Source organism: Puma concolor, chromosome C1 (assembly GCF_028749965.1).
Source record: "Puma concolor isolate L17-30 chromosome C1, mPumCon1.1.hap2, whole genome shotgun sequence".
In the NCBI taxonomy this organism is placed as follows: Eukaryota; Metazoa; Chordata; class Mammalia; order Carnivora; family Felidae; genus Puma; species Puma concolor.
Window position 1 is genome coordinate 11640256 of NC_141674.1, and position 17398 is coordinate 11657653.

Sequence of the window (17398 nt, forward strand, 5' to 3'; positions counted from 1 at the left end):
GCACAACAGGCTCTTTACTCTGTCCCCCTCTCTCCCGCCGAACTCCAGGGCCCGGCTCCTGAAGGTGAGCCCTTGCAGCCCACTCAGCCTGCGCAGTCTACACAGCCTGTCCAGCCTGTGCAGTCCACACAGCCTGCACAGCCCACACAGCCCTGCCAGCCCTCCCAGCTCAGCCAGCCAGGCCAGCCACCAAGCAGCAAGATGCCTCAGGTCTCCCAGGAGGCGAAGGGGACCCAGACGGGAGTCGAACAGCCTCGTCTCCCAACCGTCCCCACAAACAGGCCAGCCGAGCCTCATGCCCAGGTCCAGAGGGCACAGGCAGAAACAAGTCAGACCTCCTACCCGTCGCCTGTGTCTGTCTCCATGAAGCCTGACCTCCCGGCCCCTCTCCCAGCTCAGGCTGCCCCAAAGCAGCCGTCGTTTGTCCCCACGACCTCAAGCCCCAGCACCCCTCCAGGACTGGCCCTGACGCACACTGAAGCCCAGGCCACCCCCAAGCCAGATTCTTCTCCACACTTGACTTCCCAGAGGCCCGTGGACATGGTCCAGCTTCTGAAGGTAAGCCTGGCCAGGGCCCCTGCCCCGCTCCCCTGAGCCCTGCGCGGCGTTCAGTGCCCTGAAGCCCCCACTTAGACTAGCGAGCTGTTGCCCGGGGCCACGTCCGGCGGGGCTCTGCTCTCCAGCCCTGCGCTCACTTCCTGTCTATCTCCCCGAGAGCAGAAGTACCCCATTGTGTGGCAGGGCCTGCTGGCCCTCAAGAACGACACGGCTGCCGTGCAGCTCCACTTTGTCTCCGGCAACAACGTCCTGGCACATCGGTCTCTGCCGCTTTCTGAAGGAGGCCCCCCGCTGAGGATTGCCCAGAGGATGCGGCTGGAGACCTCCCAGCTGGAAGGGGTTGCCCGGAGGATGACGGTAAGTCTCAGGGCCCAGGCAAGTAACTGCCCTGCCCGCGAGGGAGGACGTGGGGCGCCCCCACCTGCCTGTCTCCCCGGCTGGCCGTGGTAGTGGCATTCCTGCTGTGTTTGGTCTCCAGTGGGGGGGGCGGGGGGGGGTGTAAAATGCCTCTAGATTCAGAAACCTTTTTTTTTTTTTTCAGTCAAAAAATAGGGTAGACTTGAAGGTCACCTCAGAAAGGGGGCCTTTTGTGGATGCAGGAGCTGAACCCCTGGGTTGGACAAGCCTCTGCCTGGGCTGCTGTCTTCTGGGGGAGGCCCCTGGTCACTGACGGCTACGCTTCTGCCACAGGTGGAGACAGATTACTGTCTGCTGCTGGCTCTGCCCTGTGGCCGTGACCAAGAGGATGTCGTGAGCCAAACTGAGTCCCTCAAGGCGGCCTTCATCACCTATCTGCAGGCCAAGCAGGCGGCAGGGATCATCAACGTTCCCAACCCCGGCTCCAATCAGGTCAGCCTGGTGTCCTTGCTCGGGGCACACGTGTGTGGGGCCGATCTAAGCTGGTGGCTTGGTTACCCGTGCCGACCAGAATCGTCCGGAGGCGGGCACGGGGCAATCTGGAAAGAGGCAACAGGCAGGCAGAGTGTAGACGAGGGGCCATCCTTGCCCCTCCTGGAGACAACCCAAGAACAGCTGAGACGGCGGAGGTTCTTAGCCTAATGCTGTGGAAGAGGTTCCCAGGAGGATAGTTTAGTTCGTGTTAGTTTTTCTGACACCTTGTAGGTTTCATCTGCTGGACAAAGTCACGGAGAGGTTAGTTCCCCGGGAAACAGGACTCCCCCCCAGCTCTGTGTTGGGCCCCATCAGGGCCCCCAGTCAGGAGTGGTTGGAAGAGCGGTAGTGGGGTGACCGACGCGGAGGCGGGGGATCCCACTTTACTCCCTCTCTCGTCCTCTTCTCCAGCCCGCCTATGTGCTACAGATCTTCCCGCCCTGTGAGTTCTCGGAGAGCCACCTGTCCCGTCTGGCCCCTGACCTCCTCGCCAGCATCTCCAATATCTCTCCCCACCTCATGATTGTGATTGCCTCTGTGTGAGCCACTGAACAGCCACCGCTCGGTGTGTTTCCCCGAGGCTCTGCAGCAAAAAAGTAAACACGGGACAACCCAGTCAAGTGGAGGAAGAAGCTGCCGCAGGGGACGTACTCCACTGCCAGATGCCAGCCTCGCCCTCGAGCCCGCCCACCCGGCTCAGTCGGACAGACCCCTCTGGGCAGTGGTGCTGCTACTTGTATGTTTACATGACATTTAGCCCAAGGACAGACCACCAACCGATGGACTCTGCAGGCACCTTGGGGCTGGGTTTCCCTCCTCCTCTTGGAGAAAAGGAACTGGGCAGTGGAATTAATTTTTTGTTGTTTTTGTTTTTAAGAAACAAAACAGAACTGCCTTTGCACTAAATTAGTGACTTGGACTTTTGCACAGTGAAGACGGGCTGTGACACTCTGGATGTCTGGGTGTACCTGAACACGCATCGAGGACTCTAACGCAGGACTTCAGGCTTCTGCTGAAACGCCGGGGTCAAGGAACATTTCATTGGGTTGTTTGGTCCCCACCCCGCCCTTCCCCTTGCTCATTTGGATGTGTCACCTTTCTTAATTCTCCTGCTGCCACCATCTGTGATTCACCCGGATGTACAGTTTACAATCAAAGAGCAAACAGAAGGATTTTCTTTCTTGGTGGGATATGCAGAACTTGGGATGTGTGTATATATAAATATATAATATATATAAATATATATAATACTGACTTAAAAAAAATCAAATTCCCCTGACATACATTTTTTTTAATCTGTGCCAAAAATGTGTTTTCAGAGAAAATCTTATTTTCATACTCAGACTTTGTATTGTCACTCATTTGTATAAGTGCGCTTCGTTACGGCACGGGCCCGGCCCCCGCGATTTGAAGTGTCACACACACAAAAAGACTGTACAAAAAAGACTGGCTTCCCCTCTTCCTGTTACCTTGACCTCTCCCCCCAACTTCCTAACACTTATTAATTTATGAAACTGGTTTTCTCAGCGCAGTTTTGTTTTGTGTGTCCATTGGATTACAAACTTTATTAAAAAATACAAAACACGTCCAGTGTGAATGTGATTGTCACTTGGGTGGGAGGACCGAGGGTCCTTTGCTTATGGGAAACAGCCCTCGTCCCACTTGTTTCCTTCCCCAAGTCTACATGGGACCTCTTTTCTGCCACTTAATCCTCCCCAAGCATCGTTTTGTTTTATACAAAAGAGATTTCTGTCACAGACCGAACTTACTTGTTCTTGGGTAACGCGGAAGGCACTTCAAAGTTGGATACAGGAAAAACAAACTACGCCCCGCTCCCCCCCCCCCCCCCCCCCCCCCCGGCCCATGCAAACTCAGAAACCCCTCGAGCAAACTTTGGTGTCTGTCTCTCGCCTCTTCCTCCTCCAGGTCTGGAGCAGGCTGGCCCCGAGGCGGCACAGCCCGAAAGGAGGATGGGGCAACAGGAACACGGGGACCACGGACTCGGGGTCTCACATGGGACAGTCACGGGGCTCGTAACGGGCCTGTGCTTTTGCTGAGGGGGTGGTGCCGTCTCTGAGGGAGGGATCACGGCTGCCGGGAGCGAACTGTAGACACGGGGCAGAGACGGCATCACGTCTCCCGCCGCCGGCGGCGCTCGCGGTGCCCCCACCCCCAACAAAGCCCCCGGCCCACGCGTCTCCGGGCCCAGAGCCTGGTCGTAGACTCCCGCCGATGCACGGCAAACAGATGTTCCCCAAAGATGGCACTTAGCTCGGCCTTGATCCTGTGAGGGGAGGGCGGGGCGCGCCTGCTTCCCCAAGCCCAAGGAACTGTGGCCGGTGGGCCTGGCTCTCTGCCTACCTTGCTGCTCTGGCTGAGTGGGCTTCTGAGCGGGGCTCTGTGGGTTGCCTGGATCCTGGTTAAGCCAACCCAGCGGGGCAGAGGGGGAGCGGGCTCACAGCCGTGCTCCGTGGCGGGGGCGGGGAGCTCGGGTCCCGAAGCCGAACAGGTGAGAAGCCCGAGGAGGAAACCGGCCGAGGGGACGGGGGTGCGTGGAGCCACCGTCTCTCTGGCCCCAGGCGTGCCACCCACACCCCAACTGAGGACAAGGAAGCCAGCTTTTCTCTCGACCGGTCCGGAGGCACCGGCCCCTTCTGCACGAGGGACAGCCTGGCTTGGCCAAGAAGCTCCCCGGGTGGAGCATCGGCCCGGCTCTGACAGCCCCGGCCCCCAACCCCACAGGGAGCTATAGGCAGCGTTAGAAAATAATCCAATTTATTCTCTAGGGAACGGGGCCACCCCTCTCAGATCTAGGGTGCCGTCCATCCTTAAATAAACAGTCAGAGGAGAGACGCCTGCTCACTCAGCAGGCGGTGGACATTCAGGGGCGGTGGGGGGCGTCTCCGCCAGAGCAGGCTGGCCGTCGGCCCCGTCCCGAGGGCGGAAGACCAGCTCCCCGGCCTGCAGCACCTGCCCGGCCGGCCACGTGCCGCCCGGCCCGTACTGCTGGTAGAAGTCCGCGTCCGTCTGGAACATGACCAGCGCCTGGGCCGTGTGGATCCGCACGTGCTGGGCGAGGCTGTTAGCGTCCAGGAACTTGTCCCCACAGGAGTCGCAGGCATAGAGGATGTGGGTGTTGGGGTCTGTGGGAGGCGGAGGGCTGCGGTCAGGATGGGGGGAACCCTCGGGGGTTCACAGGTGTTCACGCCCCGGGCGGCCCCCTCACCTTCCTCCTGGACTTGCTTCACAGCTTTGCTGATCTCGGCCTTAAGGACTTCTGTCTCGTCGGCGGTCACCGCGGCCCCCACTGGCACCACTGTGGGCAAAGTCCAAGGGGCCTAAGGCCAAAGGCACCTGCCCGTCGCCACCACCCCAGAAGCCGGCTGCCCGCGACCAGCCCCTGCTGCCCGCGGCCCGCACCTGTGAGCTGAGTGACAGCAGTTGCCGCCAGCGCTTCGGTGGCCAGCGTGACCATGTCATCCACGGTGACCACGCTGACCTCCCCGCCCTCCTCTGGCTCCAGGATTTTGATGCCCGCCTTGCCCTGGTGCACGGTCTTCACGTGGGAGCGCAGGTTGTCCACGCGGTTGAAGCCACGACCGCACTTGTCACACAGGTAGGGCTTTTCTCCTGAGGGGGGAGGCAAGGTTCTCGCCTGCCGTTGGGAGGGGGGGGGCGGGGGGGGAGGACCTCAGTGGCCTCCAGCTGCCCCAGAGCCCTGTCTTTTCCAGTAGCGAGTGCTCTGGGGCAGCCACCAGGGCTGCACAGAAGCGTCCAGTGGCCACTGCACCTTCTAGAAACTCTAAGTGGGGTCCTCCTTTGAACTGAACCTCCTTCAAGGCCACCTGCAGCAAGGGCCAGTGCCCAAGGCTGGGATCTGGAGGGCCCTCCCTTCCCACCGCCCCGGCCGCCCCCCCTCCCCCCCCACAGGGACAGACAGGCAAGTGGGCACGGGCTCACCAGTGTGGATGATGATGTGCTTGGACAGGTCCCCCACGTTCACGAAGGCCTTGCTGCACACACTGCACTTGTGAGGGCGGATGTTGTCATGGTGGCGGATGTGATTGGCCAACTGGCTGGACTGGACGAACCTGCAGGGCCGCAGAGGGAGGGGGCTTGCACCGAGCTGCACAAGCCAGGGCCCAGGATGGCGGGGGAGCTGGGGGGAGCTGGGGGGAGCCGGGGGGAGCCGGGCCGGCGTCTCCGGCGTGGCTGCGAGACCGGAGCCGAGCCCCGGGGCCTACGCCCGGGGCCGGGCAGCCGTCCACCCAGTTCCCAACTGAGCTCTAGGTTCGCTTCCTGACCCCCTTCACCGTGCAGGGCGCCGGGCATGGGAGGGACGGGCGGGGCAGGACCTCTTGCCGCAGCGCTCGCAGACGTAGGGCTTCTCGCCGGTGTGCTGGCGCACGTGCGCGATGAGGGAGCTGGCCTGGGTGAAGGCCTTGCCGCACATCACGCACTGGCACGGCTTCTCGCCTGGGGACAGGGGGAGGCGACGGGAGAAGGTGTCGGCGCCCGCTCCTCCCCGAGCGCCTTCCCCGGCCTCCGGGTGCCCGCCACCCGGCCCGGCCCGGCCACCTGTGTGGATGCGGACGTGCCGCTGCAGAGCGCCGGGGTCCGCGAACTGCCGCTGGCAGTGGATGCACACGTAGGGCTTCTCCCCGCTGTGGATCCGAAGGTGCCGCTTGAGGTTCCCTGCGGCGGGATGCAGGAGGGCCCGCGTGAGCGCCGGCGGGGAGGGGGGGGCAAGGAGCGGAGGGGCGTGACGCGAGGGCAGCCGGGGCAGCCGCGGCCCTACCTGAGGTGGTGAACTGCTTCCCACACTCTCGGCACTTGAGGGGCCCGTCCGCGATGTGGATCTTCAGGTGGGCCTTCAGATTCCCCACCTGCACCCAGGCAGGGGTCAGAGGGGGCCACCCCGCGCAACCGGCCTCGGCCACCCCTCCCGCTGGCGAACAAGGGATTCTCGGCCCTCTCCCGGGCCCTTGGACCACTCCATCCTTCCTCGAGGCCCGTGGAATGTTCCAGGTCCCGGAGGCGAAAAGGGAAAACCACCCCCACCCCTGCCCGGGGTCTCTGGGGCCCGAGCCACCACCTCCCGCCCCAGATTCCCCGGCAGAGCGGTCAGAGCTTCACCGGGGCAGGGCCCCGTCGGCTTTGGTCCCCGGCGCGGCCGGCCCTCCTTGCCGCTCCGTCGGCACGCACCTGGTTGAACTTCTTGTCACAGTGCGGGCACTTGTGCTCCTTGTCGGTGTCGTGGGTCTCCAGGTGGCGCATCTTGGAGGTGGGGTCGGAGAAGGAGCGGCCGCAGTAGTCGCACTGGTAGGGCTTCTCGCCGCTGTGCACCAGCTGGTGGCGCTTCAGGTTGCCCGACGTGGTGAACAGCTTGCCGCAGTCCCCGCAGCGGTAGCGCGCCTCGCCCGAGTGCCGCTTCTTGTGCAGGTTCAGCAGGCTGATGAGCCGGTAGCTCTTGCCGCACTCCTCGCAGCCGTACGGCTTCAGCGGGCTGGTGGTCACAGGGCGACAGGGAGAGGGGACGGTCGCTGGGCTCCCGGAGGCCGGGGCCCTGCGGTGGGGGGGCGGCCGGGGCGGCGTACCTGTGCGTCTTCTCGTGGGCCTTGCAGGCGGCCGGGTCCGAGAAGGCCTTGCTGCACTCCCGGCACGAGAAGGGCTTCTCGCCCGTGTGGATGCGGATGTGCCGCTTGAAGTTGCCCGTGTGCGTGAACTCCTTCCCGCAGTCCTGCCAGGCACGGCGGGGGGCGGGCATCAGGGACTGCGGGGCCGCGAGGGTTGCGGGGGGAGGCGGGGGGGGGGTTGGGGAGCGAGGGGGGTGGGGGGAGCGAGGGGAGGGCCGCACCTCGCACTTGTGGATGACGGAGCCGTAGGCCTTGGACTCGGTGCGGTCGCCGTAGGTGCCCGAGCGCGGGCCCCGGGCCTCGGTGCCCAGCTCCTGGCCCGAGTCCGTGCTGGCAGACTCCTCGCTCTCCTCGGGGGGCTCCCCCTTCTCCAGCGGCGGCCCCTCTTCCTTGACCTCGGCGGCCCCTGCGCCTTCATCCTCCTGCTCTTCTCCTTTCCTGGCTGGCTCCACCTCCATCTCTGCCGGAGAAGGGTGGGCACTGAGGCGCTCGGGAGGGCTGGAAGGGGCCTCAGAGCCAGCGAAGGACGAGGGCTCATCTCCGCAGCCCTCCCTGTGCGCGCGAGTCCCCTGCAGGGGCCAGCTCGGCGTGGCCACCACAGACGAGCAGCCCTGGTGCCGGCCGGGGAGAGGGCAGAGGACGCTGCGGAGCAGGCCGCTCGCTGCTGGGAGGTGGGACTGGGCCTCCACCCCCGGGGAAGCCGGACTGGCGGCACAGTGGGTGCGGGGGGGCAGCCGGGACGCAGCAGCCACACTGAGGCCGCGTCAGCAACACGTCCGCGCCGAGAGAAGCCCAGCCGGGGTGCACAACCGAGACAGCGGTCAGGAGTTGACAACGGCAAGACGGCCTCGGCCGAAGCTAAAGCCGGAGTCGGAGCAGGATCAGCTTGGGGGCTGGGGGGTGGGGGAAGGAGCCCTGGGGGACGCGTGAGCGACGGCCGCCCGGCCGGGCTGGTGGCAGGGCACCTTGCTCCGAGCTCTCCGACAAGGCGGCCTCGGCCTCCGCAGCAGCCATGCTGCTCGTGGGGTCGGGCTTGGGCTCCACGGAGGGCGGCTCCCGGGGGGCGTCGGCCTTCTCTGTCTGCTCGGCACCTGGGTGGGGTGTGGGAACACCGAGGCTGCGTGAGGACCCTCCCTCCGGCAGCCGGATGGCTCCCCTGGACCAGGCCCCCGGGGAGTGGCTGTGGCCCGGCGCGGGGCGGGGGGTGCCGCACGTCCAAACTCAGGCTACTTGTGCCCGCGCTCTCGCTGCAGCAGGTGCCTTGGAGTGAACGGCTCTCCCAGCCCCAGGAGGCACCCCTCCAGGAGGCCGCTCACTGCCCCAGGGCCCAGGCTGCCAGAAGGTGACAGACTCGGCGTCACAACTCACCGCTGGCCGTGCTCTCAGCCTGGCCGCCCCGCTCCTCCTTGGGCTCCCTGTCTGGGCCCGTGGGTGGACCGCTTCCGGCCGGGTCCAGCTCGCTCAGCACGGCAGCAGCCGCCTTTTCCTCTTTGGCTGTCTTGTCTCCTCCTGGAGATGGAACGGGACAGTCTTGCCATTTCCCACCACGCGCCCACCGCCTGGAGGGGTGAGGTGGCCCAGAACTTGCTGGCTCTTCCAGATCGTCCCTGGGGAGACATCTACATATTGGCTGACCAGACTGCTCATCAGGCACCCACTCCATGCCAGGCCACCGGCTGAGCACAGAATAAACAGTCCCGGCTGCTGCTTCCGCGGGGGCTCCCGCCCTGGTCAGGGAGCAGACCTCACACGCAAAGCAATACCGCCCATCAGAGCTCCGTGCTCAGGAGGGAGACGGGCTCTCCGCGAGGGGTACCACGAGAGCCTGGCCCACCCCTGGCGTCAGGGGGAAGGGCACGAGCAGGGAGAGCTGCTGGAGGAACGACCCCACGCGCAGGGGCCTGGGCCGAGCGCACCCCCAGCCCTCTGGAGCAGCAGAGCACACGGGAAGTGGGTAAAGGCGGGGGAGGGGTAGGCAGACGACAAGCCCCTCGGGAGGCCTTCCTGAGACTAGCACCCTGTGACACAGGCAGGGCCGGGCGAGGACGCTGAGGCCCAGAGAGTCAGTGACAGCACCCCAGCCAAAGCCACGTGTTCAGGAACAGCCCGGCCATAACCTCACCTTCCGTGGCTGAGGCCACCGTAGTCTCCCCGGGGCTGCCAGTGGGCTCGGCGAGGGACTTGAGGGCGTGGCAGGCCGTGACGATGTCCTGCATCTGCAGGAAGCTGGCCACAGCCAGCACATCGTCCACGTTCTCAGGGCTCAGGCTCAGCTTGGCCGTGTACATAAACTCCAGCACCTGCCCGAGGCCTGCCAAGGACACAGACAGCCATCACGGACCTCGCGGGGCCTGGCTTTTCCAGCCGGCTCTGCCACTCCACTCGGTCGCAGGATCCAGGGGTTTGGGAAAAGTGGAGTGGCGGGCCGCCGTCCCCCCATCTCCTGTGCTGGCAGGTAGGCGGACAGCCTGGGGGTTCTCGGCCCAGACGGCGGCCTCCGAGATGAAGCACACCCGCACAGGGCAGGGGGTACGATGGCCACCCTGCACGGGGGACAGCGGGGGTGAACGCCCACCCTGCACCAAGGACAGAGGGTGAAAACAGAGAACCGAGAGGAAAAACACCTGCCCTGCAAGGAGGACCAGGGTGTAAACCTCTACCCTGCACAGAGGACGGCAGTGGGAACACCCACCCCCCCCCCCCCACGGTAAGCTCTGGCCAGCTGCTGCACCCTACCACTGGAGGGCGCCCCAACACGAGGGTGTCGGCACTGGCTTTCCTCAGGGCTCTGCCACGACCTCTTTGGGTCACCTGACCTCCAGGCCAGTCACCTGACCTCTTTGGGTCTCAGCTTCCGTATCGGTAAGATGGGGGTACGGCACTTTGCCCTGACCTTCCCATGGCGCGTCATGCGGTTCCGGGCCAGAGCCAAATCCAGGCCCCGTTCCTTCCTCAACTGCAAGGTTTCCCGACACCCCTCCCATCTCCATCATAGTTAGCACTGGAGTAGGGGTTCGGGACCGACTCGGCAATGGGAAGGGGTAGGGGGCTGAGAGCCCACCTGTTCTCTGTCCCTCTTGACGAGCCTGTCCTAGTTCACTCCGGTTGAGAGTGTATCATGAGCCCTCCCTCGTCAGTTCTCCTCTTACCACCCGGCTCCCGGTCGAGAATGCGGTAGGAGCTTGGTGCCCATACACTCGTGGCGGCACCCGTGTGGGCGGCCTGGTGCACCTGACGCCTCGGAGGGGCCCCTCCCGGGAGGGCCGTGCGCGGCGCAGAGCCGGCCACGGCCCCCCGACCCTCACGGAGCCTGGCCCTGGACCCAACGGGGTACCTGCCGCATTACTGATGTCCAGGTGCACCACGTCCTTCTGGTCCACGAAGAGCATCTTGAAGTACTCGCTGCAGGCCGCCAGCACTGCTTTGTGGGCCTTGAAGTCAACGCCGTCCACCACAAAAGTGCAGTCACACAGAAGCCCCAGCTGCCGCTGCTGGTTCAGCTGCTCCAAGACGTGCTGGCTGTGCTGGGGAAAGTCCATGGCTGGGGAGAGCCAAAGGGCCTTTGCGTTAGCACAGAGACAGGGGGCCAGCCAGCCTGACAGTCACCCCCCAAATTCCCAGGTGAGGAATGAGGGGGAGATGGGGAGAATTCAAACAAATCCACAAGGGGTAAAATCACTCCAGACTTCCTGTGCAAGCCAAGGCTCCTAGAGCCCCGGGTTTACTGGCCAGCAAAGTTCCCAACCACAAGCATGGAGGGACCAACACAAAACGGCCACCTTTGTGTTCTGCCAGGTAACAAAAATTTAAAAAAAAAAAATCAAAAAACAAACACAAAACACAGATTACGGTGAGCATTTAAGAAAAAGACATGGTCAGTTTAACATTTTTTTTATGAAAACAATGCATGACATAATTTTAGAAAAAAAGGACAGATCTTTCAATTTGATACATTTGGCCTTATGAAAACCTTTCTACTTTGTTCTTACTTTTCCCATTCTGCCACGCACAGGTGACAGATGTCTCATCACCCGGCATTTCGGCAACGGACCCTCTCCCGCTGCACCCACAGGGCTCTGGCAAAGTCCAGGAGACAGGGATCTCCCTCCCCCTCCGCCCCCCTCTCTGATTCACAGGCTCAGGAAACGACATAAAGTCTTCTGCCTCCAGAACCGTCTCCAGGCTGTCCCCGGAGGAGGAATAGCTCTGGCCCTGACCCCAAGAGCTGCTGGGCTGGCTGCAGTTTCTCTGCCAGAGGCCTCACACAAAGGCCTGGAAATCCCGTAACAGTCTCAAGCGAAAATGCTCAGAAAAATTCCATGGCCCGGCGCCCAACAATCACGAACTACCACAGGCCGTGACTAAATAAGTATCTAAAGCAGCCCTCTCCTCCCTAGCAGCACCACACCAGAGTCAGTCTCAAGACCAGCATTTTATAGGGAAAGCAGCGGGCCCTCAGTTCAAGAAAGACCCAACTTCAAAATAAAAGTCAACGCCCCACTCCTGGGACCGCATCACGTTGATCCACCAGGACCAGGCTGTCGGTGCCCTGGCCCGGCATCTGAGGTCTGGGTCTGCTCGGAGCTGCCCCCGGGCTCTTTCCGGGCAGGTGAGAATGACACTTTGGGGCTCCCAGCCCCCAGGGTGCAGCAGCCCCTCAGTGGCTCCTGGTGTTCAGTTAAATCAGCCTCCTGGGGGTGAGTCACCGGTGCTGCTGCAGCCGCAGTGACCATGTATGGCGGTCGGGCCGCTGCGAGGAGCCACGAGGAAAGCCACGCCCCCACACGAGGGGCTTAGCCAGCGCAGATCAGCCCCGAAGGACCAAAAGCCCACCCACCCTGTGGTGTCTGGAAACGGTTCAGAAGCGGGGCCACGTATTTGCGGAGCTGGGGGAAGTCACCGCGCGGCAGGCGGGGCTCCAAGGAGTAAGGGGGGGATGTGGCAATGGCAACAGACTGTGCGCCCCACGTGCCAGCCTTCCTCTGAGCCACGAGTTCAGAGAAGCTGTTGCTGGGGACCCAGAAACACCCTTTCCCTCCCTCCGACGTCCCCAGGACGGTCCTTTGGTCCCAGCCTCCACACACAAGCTCCCAGACAGAGCCACAGCTTCTCGGTTCTCCGTTCCGTCGCGGTGCCAATGGCTGGAGCTCGAGTCAGCAGGGAAGCGCCAGGAGCCAGCCCTGGAGTCCAGAGGGGAGGCCTTCGGCATCCGCTGAGCAACCCGCTCTGGAGCCAAGCCAGCCAGCAGCAGCAGGGAGCCACCAAAGCAAAGGCCACGGCTGACACGCGACACCTGTGAAGGCATCCTTCTCTGTCCTTAATCTCTGGAAAAAGCGGGGAAGGAAGGTGTCTGCTTTCTCCAGAAACCTTTCTGTTTCTGGAGAACATGGACAAGAACCAATGTCCAGTCCGCGGGTTAAACACCTAGGCCAGGGCACTCAGGCCTAGCATCTGAAAGCAGTTCAGTCCAGGCCCGGCATACGTGGAACCAAAGGCAGGTGGCAAGGAGAGGCCTGGGCCAGCTCACCCGTACAGCTGTCCCCTCACGACAGAAAAAGGCACTTGAGCAGACAGGTGAGTGCGTGGGAACACGGGCAGCCCCCGAGCCCCAGTCACCAGTCACTGCCTGTGTCCTGTGAGGCCCAGGTGAAGCGGGTCTGGAGAGCAGAAGGGAGGACAACCAGAGGCCTAGGGGGCAGATGTTCCATCAGCTTCAGGGTAAGCCCATTCGGAGCTCCCTCACCTTCACCAGCAGCCAACCCGAAAACTGAGATGGGAGGAAGGGTCTCCCAGGTACACAAACAACCAGGGGGCATCAGCTGACACCCCCCCCCCCCCCCCCGAGGCACAGAGCTGGTCCCAGGGCCCTTGCCCTCCAGCTTGGAACGCGACCTAACTTGCTGCGAAAGTAAACCTGAGAAGAGACTCCTGGCCAACAGGGTGGAAGGGGCCGATCAGTCCGGGGTAGCAGGGCACCCAAGGCCGCGAGGAGCCATCGTGCCGCCGTACGGCCTCAGCTTCCAGGGAAAGGGCATGAAGCAGGCTCTCCTGGGGCTGGACATGGGGGGTGGGCAGGGGCTTTCATTTCAGAGGCTGTGGGGGGGGGGGGGGCCAGTAAAGGTCCTGGGAGAGGGTGGCTGGTGGCCGGGATCCTCCAGTGTCCCCCACCCCCAGGAAAGCAGCGGTGCCCACGGGGAATGCCCCCTCCCCAACGCTAACCACGCTCTTCCGCTGCCAGCTGCCGCCCAGAAGTGGGCTCCTCCCCAAACATGGGTGTGGGGGTCTCCAGAGTCCTCTGCAGCTGTCCCAAAGCTGTCCCAACAGAGAAACACTCCTAAAGGGCACCTGTTCTGACAAAATCAAAGAAAGAAAAGGAAGAGAGAGAAAGGGAGAGGATAAGAGAGGAAGCAGCGAAAGAAACGGGGAGTGTGAGGGGGAAGGACAAGGAAGGAAGAGAAAGAAGGCGGCGCCCACACGCCCGAGAAGCCAGGCTCACAAGCCCAGTCCTGCCATCAGCCCCGGGGAGGGCGAGCGCAGCCGTGGGGGCTCGGGCTCGGGCTCGGCGGGGGTGCCCACAGGCAGGCCACAACCCGCCCCCCCAGATGGGGCTCAGAGGCCCCCAGCTGCCTCCACCAGCTGGCCCAGCCTGCTAGAAAGCTCCACCAGCCCCTGTCTCCTCAAGGTGGTGTGGCAAGCAGGTGAGGGGCCAGCTGGCCGGGCCCTTCCCTCAGAGGGGCTGAGCGAGAGCAGGGGCACCAGAGGTGGCATGAAATGCTCTAGAATGATCACGGCAGTCCTCCCACTGTGTCCTGTTTCCTCTTTTACGCTCCACAGAGACAGGACCCCACCGCGATCCGGCCAGGTTTAGAGGCTCCAGGAAGAGGTGAGGGCGTGGAGACCCCGCACCTGCCTGGGCCGCACAGTCACATGCGTGGGTCCCGCGGGCCCGGGCGGCTGTCCACCCCCGTGCACGCTCGGAGTCACCGTCTGAGGAGAGACCTGAAATGGTACAAGAGCAACAGCCCAGCCGCCTCTGGTCACCAGCGTCAGTGCTCGAGTGCGGTTCCCCCAGCCCCCGGCCGGCTCTGCGATGCCTTCGCTCAGGCCAAAGTGTGGGGGCCCCTGCTGCCTTCTTTCTCCTTGCTTTCGAGCGATAAAGGTGGGCCTTAGAGAAAACTGCTAGAAGACCCTAACAGCTTCGAACTAGAGAAAATGCAAACAGAACAGAGCCCACAAAGTCCTCACGTTAGATGTACAAGACGAAGCCCCAAACCGGCACCCGACTGGCCCACTCAAGAAACTGGCCTGACCTTCCACTCACTCACTGCACTCGGGCACCTTCCCCAGGACGCCACCAGCTGCTCTGTGGTTATCCCTGCGGAACGGGGCCGACTTCCCAGGCTCCGGGGACAGCCACCAACCTGGCTGGACGTACAGCCCCTCCCGCCCCACAAGGAATTCATTCGGGGATGAAAAGGGACCTGGAGAGCGCCTGCAGCATGATTCCCAACAGGCCCAAGCGACCGGACACGGACGGACGGCATGGGCACCCTTCTCAGGATGGCCACCAACCGCTCCCCCTGTGCCAGAAGATTCCAACTGCAGGTGGGGGCCCTGTGATGACTCTCACCAAGAGGCAGGGACTGTGCCTGCTGGAGAGACAAGACGCGTGGAGGGGCCTCCAGAGGCACACGATGAACTCGGAGGCCCTGGCTGACAGCAGTATGAGAGAACTTTCCTGGACCTTCCAGGCCAGCTATTAAACGGTCACATGAACCACCTCAACGCCTCATGGAACAAAAGAAACTGCCCAGTCAACCCCCAACATCGGGAGAAGTAACAAACTGCCAATAGTTGAAGTCACTGAGTTTCAAGGTGGTTGCTCCCAGCGAGGGAGAGCGGACCCAGCCGGCAAAACCGTGAAGGCAGTGAGTACCAGAACACCCAGGATGATGGTTCTGTCCGGATGGCAGGAGGGGCAAGCAGAGGTCTTCTGAGACCCTGAGAGCATTCCGTCTCTTTACTTGGACACACCTAGATGTATTATCTAAATCACACACACACAATCCATATACTTCCGTACGGTACCATTGCTCCAAAGTTGACACAATTTTCAGTAAGAAAAGAGAGAGGGACAGGTGCTACACTCAAGCCTGCAGAGATGGGGTTATTTCCAAGCACACTCCTGGCCTCTCTCACTGGGTGTCCGTCAGGTTTCAGCGGACTCGAGTGGGGTGCGCGGGGGGCTGGCCACGGCAAACACGGTCCCGCCCGTTCCCCCAGTTCCCAAACATCCGCAAGCAGATGAGGACATAAGAAGGGCTTCTCCTTGGGTGGTGAAATGCAAGCAATTCAACAAAACCTGGATCCCAGGTCCCCACGCCCCTGCCCCCACCCACGACGAAATGGCATTCACGACGTCTCTTCAACACGCGCACGGCACCACCCGACCACCTGAGAACTAAGAACACGGCCACTCTGAGAGTCAAGTTCCACACCGCGGCCTCCGGGACTCGACTCTAGGAGGCGAGAGGCAGTTCAGCACCGCGGCGACAGGGCCTCTGGGGTCGGGCCAGGTGGGACCCGAGTCCAGCTTCTGCCACCCACCACACCAGCCGTGCGTCTCCAGCAAAGCTCCTCCCCTGGCAAAACGGGGCCAGTGGGACCACTTCCCACGTGTGTTACAGGCTTACAGGAGATAAATGTAAGCACAGCACCTGTACAGTGCCTGACATACAGTAAACACTCAGCAAACAAAGGCTACCAGGAAAGAAAGACGCAAACTATGGCTGTATTTTTAGGTCGAAGATCGTATCAGATGGTTTCTACATATCCTTTTATGCTGGGTACCTTGGGTGCACCCAGTAACTATTTAGTGACTTGACCTTGTTAGGAAGTTGTAATCATAACCCATTATTCTTTCTAAAAGCAATCTGGAAAAATCCCAGAGCCCAATTAACATTAAGAGAGGGAGGGCGTGAAGGGAGGAGCACTGGGCAAGAACCATCCAGAGCTACTTTCTCTGTGGGGGAAGCACTTTATATTGAACAACTGCTCTGTTAAGCCCCACGGGTGCTGCCGGGTGAAGGCTGGAGCACCTGCCCACAGCTCTAAGTGGGTCCACACAGCACCGCCCCATCTCAGAGTCAAAGGGGCACCTGTCAAACGTGAAATATTACCCGGGTTATTAGCAAGCACCGAACTGCACGCAGAGGGAAGCCACCAAGCCAGGAAACAACTGGCCTACCGCGAGGAGACGCTGGCCTCGAGAAACAGCAGTCCCCAGCTCCCAGAACACAACGTGCCCGGGTGCAGGCCCGGACGTGACACAGCCGTGTCATGTCCGGGGGCAGGTAAGAGGGATCACCCTTCAGCTTCCAGTCGCTCGGCATTCCAGATCTTCTAGAAACACAGGTAGATCCCGTCTACAGCTGAGCGCACACAAACTCAGGCCAAAGACATGGAAGGTCACAGCAGGCCAGCCTTGTAACTGTGAGACCTGCCGGCCCAGCCCGCCCACCCGCCAGTGTGACGAGCTGTCCCTTTCCAGCACAACATGGCAGAGGGGCAGATGCCAACAAAACCAGCTCTTCTGGCACCTTCTTCTTTGCCCAGCAAGGACGGCTCTGATATTAAGCTTGTGTTTCTCAAACTTTTAAAAACCAATTTCCCCTTTAGGGTGAACACGCAAACGGACTCAGCCCTTCCCAACAGGCCCAGATTCTGATACTTCATCTTCCACTGGGTAATGGCCCCACTCTGAAAATCAACTGCTGCCCTCTACACGTTCCCACCAGCCAAGATTCAGTAGCATTTTCTTTGAAGTCCGTGTGACAAAAAAACCACGGATTTTTAAAACTCTAAAAATAATACCTAAATATAAATTGTACAACTGCCTCTGCTTTTCAAATTCTACAACCCCCATTATCTCGAACACTTAACCACGCTTCTGAAGAGGGAACAGGCATCCCCCTCCCTGACCCCCGATGGAGCCCACCGCTCCAGGAATGTGGCCCGGTGGGAAGGTTGGCCGGCCCTGAGGAAAGGGCTGTCCCAGATCCCGGCGTGCCTGTGCCAGTTCAGAATCCATCATGCTAGGACCTGCTCTGGGCACTCTTAAGAGCTTGACAGAGGGTGAGTTAAGGGCCTTGCTTCCAAAAAAGACAAACTCAGAATATGTGGGACTTGGTGGCATTTTATCATTCTCCCAACACGCCCCCCGGCCCCTCCACCCCAATACTCCCTGAGCACTGACATAGCCTGAAACAAGGCTGCTACTTTGCCTGGCCTCCCCTGGTTTAATAAACTCACTG

General features: G+C 61.7%; 2 protein-coding genes across 5 annotated transcripts in view; one reads left to right on the forward strand and one right to left on the reverse strand.

Annotated features, from left to right (window-relative positions):
- Positions 1-3035, forward strand: part of SPEN (spen family transcriptional repressor) — a 101461-nt gene extending 98426 nt beyond the window's left edge. For both annotated transcript variants that reach the window (XM_086715775.1, XM_086715773.1), the window contains 4 exons: positions 49-558; positions 721-915; positions 1249-1407; positions 1861-3035. In XM_086715775.1, the coding sequence (XP_086571901.1) occupies positions 49-558; positions 721-915; positions 1249-1407; positions 1861-1992 (996 nt within the window). In that variant the 3' untranslated portion in view covers positions 1993-3035. The remainder of the gene's footprint in view (positions 1-48; positions 559-720; positions 916-1248; positions 1408-1860) is intronic.
- A 1172-nt stretch (positions 3036-4207) lies between these two features.
- ZBTB17 (zinc finger and BTB domain containing 17) overlaps positions 4208-17398 on the reverse strand; it is a 33066-nt gene continuing 19875 nt past the window's right edge. Inside the window, exons 1-15 of one of the 3 annotated variants that reach the window (XM_086715776.1) lie at positions 11075-11412; positions 10420-10626; positions 9208-9396; positions 8454-8594; positions 8051-8176; positions 7307-7545; positions 7047-7189; positions 6655-6955; positions 6248-6335; positions 6028-6144; positions 5805-5925; positions 5410-5540; positions 4870-5079; positions 4676-4765; positions 4208-4592 (exon numbers count right to left, since the gene is read on the reverse strand). In XM_086715776.1, the coding sequence (XP_086571902.1) occupies positions 4309-4592; positions 4676-4765; positions 4870-5079; positions 5410-5540; positions 5805-5925; positions 6028-6144; positions 6248-6335; positions 6655-6955; positions 7047-7189; positions 7307-7545; positions 8051-8176; positions 8454-8594; positions 9208-9396; positions 10420-10626; positions 11075-11237 (2550 nt within the window). In that variant the 5' untranslated portion in view covers positions 11238-11412 and the 3' untranslated portion in view covers positions 4208-4308. Of the gene's footprint in view, positions 4593-4675; positions 4766-4869; positions 5105-5409; positions 5541-5804; positions 5926-6027; positions 6145-6247; positions 6336-6654; positions 6956-7046; positions 7190-7306; positions 7546-8050; positions 8177-8453; positions 8595-9207; positions 9397-10419; positions 10627-11074; positions 11413-17398 lie in introns of those variants that run through there. The other 2 variants (XM_086715777.1, XM_086715778.1) reach the window with 2 other exon arrangements.